The sequence below is a fragment of the Vombatus ursinus genome, unplaced genomic scaffold (genome assembly GCF_900497805.2).
Source record: "Vombatus ursinus unplaced genomic scaffold, bare-nosed wombat genome assembly UNPS02014170.1, whole genome shotgun sequence".
Classification (NCBI taxonomy): domain Eukaryota; kingdom Metazoa; phylum Chordata; class Mammalia; order Diprotodontia; family Vombatidae; genus Vombatus; species Vombatus ursinus.
The window spans coordinates 2,144,211-2,154,161 of record NW_020953948.1 but is presented as its reverse complement, the minus strand read 5'-3'; the positions used below and the strand labels follow the sequence as shown (position 1 = coordinate 2,154,161).

Sequence of the window (9,951 nt, the reverse complement as noted above, 5' to 3'; positions counted from 1 at the left end):
CCCTGCCTATTGATCTGGTAGCTTTAACCGAGGCTGAAGCCCTGATCTCTCCAGAAACAGCACATCCGTGGGCACTGCAAGGCTGTACTCAAGGCTCTAAACCCGGGCTTTGCAAACATGGACAGCAGGTTGTCCTCCGTCATCAGCTGCACCTACCATTGCTGAGTCCGCTGCATCATCTGGGTCACGGGGGACCGGACGAGCCTTATGAACTTGCTTCTCGGCATTGGTGGGGGATAACAAAAAAGACGGGGGGGGGGGAGGGGGAATTAAATTAAATTTCAAAAAAACTTTTAAAAAGACAGCGAAGAAGTGCTGTCCAGATGTCGGTCTTGTCCTCTGTACAAGCCCTCCAAGCCCCTTAAGCCTCCCAGAGGCTGTTTCCCTCTCCCTTTTTAACCCTTTGAGATCTGGCAAATTGACCTCATCCAGCTGCCTTTGAGCCAAGGATATAAGTTTGCCCTTGGTATGGTCTGTATGTTTTCCAGCTAAGTGGAGGTTTTCCCATGTCAGGCAGCCACTTTGGGGGTGGAAGGAAAGGCCCTATGTGAATATATCATCTCTTATTGGGGGTTCTCACAGGAAGTTCATAGTGATCAGGGCCAGGGACTCAGAGCCATCCGGGAGGCTTGGGGGATCTGGCAGCACCTACCACCCCCAGTCCTCAGGGTTAGTCGAGAGAACCAACGGGATATTGAAAGGACTGCTTGGAAAATTAGCCTAGGATTTCCAGGTACCATGGGTCAAGGTGCTACCCACTGACCACCTTGCTCTCCAGTCCCAGCCTGTGGGCAAGACCAAACTTTCCCCCTGTGAGATTGCCACTGGAAGACCAATGCCCCTCACCCCAGCTGGTCTCTCCCCACTCGCTTCTCATTGCCTTCAAGAATAGTGTGTTAACAGTAACAGCCACATTGTGCGATAACTAACGTTGACAGACTTAGCCCTTCTCAGTAATGCAAGGATCTAAGACATCTCCAATGATCTCATGGTGGAAAATGCTATCCACACCCAAAGAAAGAACTATGGAGTTTGAATGCAGATTGAAGCATACTATTTGCTCTTTTTTTTTTCTTCTGTTGAGTTTTGTTTCCTCTTTCCTGTGGTTCCTCACATTGGTTCTAATTCTTCCTTACAACATCACTAATGTGAAAATATGTTTAATAGGAATGTATATGTATAGCCTATAGCAGATTGTGCGCCCATCTTTCGGAGGGACAGGGGAGGGAGAGGGAGGAAAATTTTAAACTCAAAAGCTTATGGAAATGATTGTTGATAATTCAAAATAAATTAAGAAGAAGAAGAAGAAGAAGAAGAAGAATATTGTGTTAAACTTAGTCAGCAAATTCATCTGGTTCAAGACCTTGTCTCTGAGTCTCACGGCTTAGGTCCACCGCCTGAGGCCAACACTCTCATCTGTTCCGGGAACTGGGAATATTGGAAGCGCCACCCGTGAAGACACTCCTTAGAACCACGGTGGAATGAACCCTTCCAGGTACTGCTCAGACCTCTGCTGCTGCCAAACTCCAAGGAATAGATGCATCTGTCACATCTAAAGATTGCCCCCACCCCCAGTGGACATCTGAGCCAACAGGAGACCTTGCCCTCCGGTTTCGAAAAAGAGGACATCAGATGTAGACAGCTTTCCCAAGAGTCCAGACCGGTCCGCATGAAGTAAAGCTCCCTCCCCGCCTGAGCCCCTTACATACCCAACACTGGTTACACATGGATTTTGGTAGTTTTAGCTTACTTAGTTGTTCTATACTCGCATTAGGCTTCTCACTCTCTCCACCTTGACACCCCACCTGCCCCCGCAGTCTGCTCCTTCTGCTTGTTTGCAATCGTCTTGCAGTGGCTTTCCATCTCTGGGGATGTCCAACCACAGGGGAAGAGTGACCCCTTCTCCCATCTCCCCACCCACCCCATGCAGAAGCTGGGCCAGGGGGTAGTCAGGCTCTTTCACCTGTCCAACTGCTGGCTATGCATTGACCCTCTAGGACGCCCTTCATTCAGTACAACCTATCTCTGCCTCTCACTGGGGGTCAATTGAGTTAATCGCCCGGCTCACCCCACTGAGGGCCTAAGATTCTCCGAAAAAGGAAGCTCTGAAAAAGCGTGTGTGATTCTCAAGGCGGACCAGGCTCAGTCTGACAAAGAATTCGACCGTCTCTTCAGTGCCCCCTACTTACTTTAGGAAACGGTTGGGAAAGACCGGAATCTCCTTAGGTTTGGATAACTCTCCAGTATCGGCCTCCACAGCCCCTCCCGCTGCTTTCTGCTATTTATCTAATCACCCCTCTGGGACTCCTGCAGGGAACCTTGACCCAGGCCGTAACTGTGTAATTACACAATCTGGATTCGCCCCGGTGTCTGTCCTCAACTACAAGAGAGAAACCTACATCCCTGCCCTCTCCATGGATCCTGGGGCCCACTACGACCCAAGGTGCCCCTGACTCCTCTTCTGCGCAGGTTGGCCTGCCGGACTTGGTACTGATGCCCGCGGTAGTGACTCCTTATCAATGCCACTTTCTCTCCCGGGTCCCGCCTAACTCTGGCCCGATAACACAGGGAGTGAAACAATTTCCTGGGACTATCGGAGATATTTATGGGCAGAAAAGGGATACGGCCCCACCTCCAATCGGATGACCAACAACCCTTGCCTGAACCCTTCCGTGGGCTACTTCTCAGTCCCAGCTCCCGTACAACACTCCCCCAGCCCAGGCAGGAGCTAGTATACTAATGAAGGAGTCAGGGTTACTGTCCAGCACTTCTCAGGTTCCCTTCTATTTTCCCTTACCCTACCAACGTCCCTGGGAATGTTCTTCCTGTGTGGCATGTCCCTTTTATCAAATCCTTCCTCCCCCGTGAACAGGGCTATGCACCGTTGTCCGGGCTGTGCCCGACCTCCGGTACATTCCAGGCACTACCCCAATACGTAGAACACTTCCAGATCCGGCTGTTGCTGAACCCGGCTCTCCTCTCGGCTTCCGACGTGCGATCCACGCCCTGCCCCCTCATCGTGGAAGGCAGCATCTTGGCTGCTACAGCAGCGGGAGTAGGGGGGCTTATGACCGCAAATGAGGTTTGTAGGGCTGTGTCCCGACAGATGGCTGACACGAATGACCAGATAGCTAAAGTGGTGGGAGATGTGCAGAGTGCACCTGGCTCCCTGGCTTGGAGTGGTCTTGCAAAACCGGAGGGCACCTGATGCACTCCTTGCACCCCCGGGATGTCTGTGTCTTCCTCCACGAGGAATGCTGTTTTTATGTTAACAAATCCCAACAGACACAGGATAGCATAAATCGACCTGGCTCTCAGGTCACCCAATGGTGTACGTTTAGCTCCTTTGCCCCAGCGGTGGGCAGCTTACTCAGATCCCTCCTCCTTTCTGCCGCTAGAGTGCTGGCTATTCTTGCTCGTCTTACCAGAGGTCCGACTAGGGTTGACTTTGGCCCACAGATGTCCCACCAGTGTGGTAAACAAAATAATGCTGCCCCTGGTTGTTTCCCCTTTTTCTTCGCAGCTCAGTCCAGACACAGAGATTAGTGCATCTCCTTGGTCAACAAAAGGGTGATCAGAACTACCCTTCCCATTCGCTGAAGAACAAGTTTTATACCTTCCTTGGTTTACAGGCAGGCCTTCAGTTTACCTTTGACCAAAAGGAGGAACTGATAATCATTTAAGATTAACTGAGCCCCGATAAGCCTCAGCACCTGAATTAATCTTTTCTCTCTGAGTGAACTAAAAATGCCCCTTCCTGTGTCAGCAACCATAGGACCCAAAAGGCTGACCAAGAGCATTCTTTCTGTTTGTGATCACTAAGGACAGGGTGCCTGGGACCAGACATTGCCTTGAATAGTGGGACTTTTTTTTTATCTGGATATCCTACGGACATTTGCTAGGTAGGGGAAACACAGATATCCTGGGATCATAATTTCAACGGACACTTTGTTATTTCTCTTGTCTTACTGTATTTACAACCTATTCAACTAAGAAACTTCCTTTTTCATACTATTGTTAAAAAAAAATATGGAGACTATTTTCTCGAGTGACACAGACATCCTGAGTCGGTTCGCTCTAACTGTATAAAAGCTTTCCTCATTCTGCTTAATCTCTCAGTCAGAATTATGCCCTAGCTCCCATGTATACATGATTCACTAGTTTAAGGGAATAAACAAGATAATTATATATCACCTAGCTTGTTTGTCTCCTTTAACCAAACTTTCAGGTCGACACCAGCAGCCACCATTTAGGAGGACCTGTATGAGTGAACTCCAATTTGCCCAAGGATGTTTTTTTTTTTTTTTTTTAACAAACCCATGATCAAAGAGCCAGGAACTCAACTTGAAAAAGACAAGAGTTGAGAAAATTCAATACACTCTGCCAGGCGACCTACCCAGTCAAATTCAGACTGGAACTCAAGGGGTCTCCGCTGGTACTGAGCATCTGGGAGTGTGTGAATACTACTTAACAATTGAATTAAAGAAAACTACAAAAGTGGCAACAACAAAGGATCTTTAATAGAGGTTTGCAAACGGGGTCACCAAAGAGCACTGGGGTGGGAGGAGTACTCACAAGGGATCGGGACACAAGGTACAAATACATTTCAGCAGGGAGAGAGTCACAAGGAAGGCAAAGTCTCAGGAAGCAGTCACTTAAGGGGTTTTGCACAACAGAAAGTCCACAGAGAAGGCTAAGGAGGCTAGGGAGGGACAGCAACGGGGAGGGTTAAAGCGGTTTCACAAAATAGCCAGAGGCTGGGGAAGTCACAACAACACCATACAAGTACAGCTAGCTTCTTTTTTCTCTAGGTTTAACAAAAAAAAAACCAAAACAGCTGGTTTTGATTGCTCCCAGGCAGATCAGCTTGTAGCCAGCTGCAATCAGCAATGGTCACATTAGTTGTTCTGAAGATCATGGTGGACCACAAGTTCCATGAGTCAGCAGTGTGATGTAGGCACTAAAAAAAAAAGAAAGAAAAAAGCTAATACAATCTTAAGCTGCACTAAGAAGAATATAACTTATAGGAATAGGAAAATGATCATCCCACTGTACTCTGCCATTATAAGACCTCTTGGGATATATTGTATTCAGTCCATGGCATCGTGGTTTAAGGACACTGATCAGTTGGAGAGCGTCCAAAGAAGGGCAAGCAGGATGGTGAAGGGCCCTGAGTCCATGTCAGCTGAAGGCAATGAGCCTGTTGGAGCATAGAGTCTGGAGAAGAGACAGGAAGGGACCAATTACTGTCTTTAAGTCTTTGATGGTCGGTCACACGCAAAAGGGATTAGATTCATTCTGTTTCGCCCCAGGGAAAAGGTGGGGGCAATGGGTGGAAGCTTCATGGAGGCAAATTTAAGCTCAGAGCTATCTAAGCAGAACAACTAGAGCTATCAAAAGCAGAATGAAATACCGAAAGAATTGGCAGATTCCTCCTCCTTGGAAGTGTTCTAGTCAGAGAACAGGTAATTGTCAGGTATGTCAGAGCAGAATTTTTCTCTATATGGGCTGGACTAGTTTGCAACTGAAGCACCTTCAAACTTTCAAAATGCTGTGATTATATGAAGGTTTTACATAGTTGTGAAATTCAAACGGTTTCTTTGATCCAGCATGAGTTCTCTTAGAGTACCTTGTTTAAGGCAGGTAAAGGATTCTCTACATTCATTGTTCAAAAGGTATCTCTTGGGGAAGCTAGGTGATGCAGTGGATAGAGTACCGGCGCTGAAGTCAGGAGGACCTGAGTTCAAATCTGGCCACAGATCAAGCACTTGACACGTACTAGCTGTGTGACCTTGGGCAAGTCACTTAACCCCGATTGCCTCACTAAAAATAAAAAATTAAATTAAAAAAAAGGTATTTCTTCAGAATGAATTCTCTGATGCATCGTGTCACAATAACTATAACCAAAGGTTTCTATCACTCATTGCCTTCAAAGGGTTTTTTTGCCCCAGCATCAGTTAATTCTCTTTATGTTCAGTAAGTTGTCTACTCCAGGAAAGGAAATGTCACCTTTATGACATTTGAAATTTCTCTCTCCAGTATGAACTGTCTTGTGCTAAGTTTTCCACTCAGAGAAGGGTTTGTCACATTTAGGATATTTAAAACGATTCAGTATGCTGAGTTCCTCACGTAGAATTAAGTTGGAGGTTTTTCCGTTGAATACATACATTTAAAGATTTCTTTGCTGTAATATGAATACCTTTACGTTCAGAAAGCTGTCTATGCCAGGTAAAAGATTTTCTATATTTGTCCCATTCGAAAGTTTTCTATTTAGTATGGATTTTTTCATGTCGGGTAAGTTGAGAACTCTGCCTGAAGGATTTCCCACATTGACGACATTCAAATGGTTTCTCTCCAGTATGAATTCTCTCGTGTTCAGTAAGCTGTCCCTTCCAGGTAAAGGATTCCCCACATTTATCACATTCAAAAGGTTTCTCTCCAGTGTGGATTCTCTTATGTAGAGTAAGGGATTGGTTCCAGCTAAATGATTTCCCACAATCATTACACACAAAGGGTCTCTCTCCAGTATGACTTTTCTGATGTACAGTAAGGTAAAAACAGCAGCTAAAGGCTTTGCCACAGTCAAGACATTGAAAGGGTTTCTCTCCAGTATGAGTTCTCTTATGTGTGGTAAGCTGACCACTACGGCTAAAGGATTTCCCACAGTCCTGACATTCGAAGAGTTTCTCTCCTGTATGCACTCTCTTATGTTTAGCAAGGGATCCACTCCAGCTAAAGGATTTCCCACATTCAAGACATTTAAAGGGTTTTTCTCCAGCATGTATATTCTTATGTCCATTAAGAATCCAACTATGGCTGAAGGATTTTCCACATTCCTCACATTCAAAGGGTTTTTCTCCAGTATGAACTCTCTTATGCAGAGTAAGCTGCCCACTCCGGCAGAAGGTTTTTCCACATTCATTGCATTCAAAAGGTTTCTCTCCAGTGTGAGTTCTCTGATGCTCAGCAAGGGACCTACTCTGGGTAAAGAATTTGTGACATCTATGACATTCAAAGGGTTTCTCTCCAGTATGAATTCTCTGATGTACAGTAAGGTTAGAACTTCGGCTAAACGCTTTCCCACATACATTACACTCAAAGGGTTTCTCTCCAGTATGAGTTTTCATGTGTGTGCTAAGCTGCCCTTTCTGGCTGAAAGTTTTCTCACATTGCTGACATTTAAAGGGTTTCTCTCCAGTATGAATCCTTTGATGTACAGTAAGGTGAGAACTTCGTTGGAAAGTTCTTCCACATTCATTACATTCAAAATCTTTCTTTCCAGTATGAGTTTCCTTATGCTTAAGAAGCTGCTCACTACTGCTAAAGGATTTTCGACATTCGTGGCACTCAAAGGTTTTTGGTCCAGTGTGAATCCTCTGATGTACAGTAAGGTTAGAGCTTCGGCTAAATGCTTTTCCACACTGACTACATTCAAAGGATTTCTTAGCAGTATGAATTCTTTTATGTGAATTAAGCTGCCCTTTCTGGCTGAAGGATTTCTTACATTCACGACATTCAAAGGGTTTCTCTTCAGAATTAATTTTCTCCTGTTGACTAGGTTGAGAAATTTGGCCAATGGCTTTCCCACACTGATTACTTTCAACGGATTTCTCTCCAGCATGAATTTTCTCATGTTCAATAAGCTGCTCACTAAGGCTAAAGGATTCCCCACACTGATTACATTGAAAGGGTTTCTCTCCAGTATGACTTGCCTGGTGTGCAGTTAGGTGAGAACTTTGCCTGAAGGCTTTCCCACATTGATTGCATTTAAAGGGTTGCTCTCCAGTGTGAATTCTCTTATGTACATTAAGATAGCTCTTCCACTTAAATGATTTCCCACATTCATTACATTCAAAGGATGTCTCTCCTGTATGAATTCTCTGATGACTTTTATGGGATTTTTTATTGGTGAAGAATTTCCCACACTCATTACATTTATATCCTTTTTCTTCACTCTGCTCTTTATTAGAGTAAATAAAATCTGAAGGGCAACTGAATAAATTGGTGCATATATTAAAATTAAAAAGGCTATTCTCACCAAAGATGTTCCCTATGTCTGAATACTGTTGTAAGTTCGGTCCATATATACCAGACTCTTGAAGATTTTGACTAGGTTGAACCCCCTCTTGTGGAACAACGATTGACTCCAGACTCAAATAACTTCCAAACACAGATTCAGTAGAAATTTCTGTGTGGGTAGTTGTCTCTTCACTGGTTTGTTTGTCCTGATCGGAATTCTTTTCTTCTACTTTGACATCCTGTTCACAGGCTTCTTCCAATTCATATTCACAGGAACCATCTGTCTCAGCTTCCTCCTTAGATGACTCTTTGGGAGAAACACATGGATTTTCAGTTGACTCTGCTGTTTCATCTGTGGCCATCTGACTAAGAAACTCTGAAAGAAATGAAAAAAGTGTCAATCTCCAATGTACTCTGTCCTGAGTGAGAGGAATCTGCTTTACAATGCAAATTCTAGATCTTGTTTTCTCTCCTAAAGAAAATGATCAAAAATTTGGAAAGGACAGAATAAATATTTTAAGGTGCAATTCAATATTACCCAAAATATGTTATCTCCTTGTTTTAAATACGTTTAAGTAACTAGGACTGAACAAATTACATTCCAGGACACTCAAAGTACCTCTAGATGACAGAGAAACTTTATTAACAGATCTTAATAAAAATTATTAAATTAACAAAAGTTTAGTTCTGGAAACTACAGACTGATTCCCAAAGGAATCATTTGTGATTTGTAATGATTGGAATCATGAAGAGATATGATATCCATAATGGCAAATTCTTAGCCCCTAAAAGCTAGTATGGAAAATTTAAGAAAGCCAGAACTTCAGAGTGCATGTGTTTGAGCTGACAGTATGTCTGGATTCCTAACTCACAACAACAGGTTAAAGTCTTCCAAGATATCCATTTAGACATGATGGAGAAGTATCAGTAAGAACAGGTTATGATAGATGGATTTGTGGCCACGTCAAACACCTCATCCAGTCTTGTCTAATGTCAATATGATTGGAGGTTTCTTATGTTGTGTGTCAGGTCTCTGTATTTGGCCTTTTCAACATTTTGACAACTTCCATGACAACAAGTTGACTACAATCTCAACATAAGGTAATCATACATTGTGGCCACTAAAACCTTAGCAGTTGGTCTATTGTTCAGCTCTCAGGAAATAATTGTGTCGCTGTAAGTTCTACTAGTCAAACCACACTTGGATTTTTGAATCCAAGTTTAAGAACCACATTAAAAAGGGACATTGATAAACTACAGTCTATTCAGAGGAATTATACCAGTCAGCCAATAAACATTTATTAAGTGCTTACTTAATTCCAGGCACCATTAAGCACTAGGGAATCAAAGTAAGGCAAAATATTCCCCAACCACAAGAGCCTTACCTTCTCATGGGGAAGATAACAAATAAATAGACAGATGGAAGGCTTGAATGTTACCTTAGATAGCAAAACCTTAATAGCTGGGGAGGCTGGAGGGAGGGGAGGGAATGAGAAAAGCGTGGTACAGAAGGTAAAACTTGAGCTGAGATATGAAGGAAGCCAGGGAAGCCAGGAGACAGGATAGAGAGGGAGAGAAAGGAAGAGAGAGAGAGAGAGAGAGAGAGAAAGGGTACTCCAGGTATGAGAGCTAGTCAGTGAAAAGGTAATGGATATAGAAGGAGTGTCCTGTTCAAGGAAAAGCAAATAGGGCAGGATGACTTGATTTTAGAGTACAGAAAAGGGAGCAGAGCATAAGAAGACTGAAAAGATGAGAAGAGGTCAGGTTGGCAAGAGCTCTAGATGCCAGAGGACTTTATATTTGACCCTGGAAGTAACAGGGAGCCACTGGAGTTTATTCATTGGGGGTGTGGAGAAAGAGGTGACACATCAGATCTGTGCTTTAGGAAGATCACTTTGGCAGTTGTGTGAAGGATTGATTGTAGTGGGGAGA

At 44.0% G+C, this 9,951-nt stretch overlaps 1 protein-coding gene across 1 annotated transcript in view; it reads right to left on the bottom strand.

The window, feature by feature from the left end:
- Positions 1 to 6,266: 6,266 nt before the first annotated feature.
- Positions 6,267 to 9,951, bottom strand: part of LOC114041207 (zinc finger protein 2 homolog) — a 33,205-nt gene continuing 29,520 nt past the window's right edge. Inside the window, exon 4 of the mRNA XM_027859553.1 lies at positions 6,267 to 8,395. Coding sequence (XP_027715354.1) covers positions 6,267 to 8,395 — 2,129 coding nt within the window. The remainder of the gene's footprint in view (positions 8,396 to 9,951) is intronic.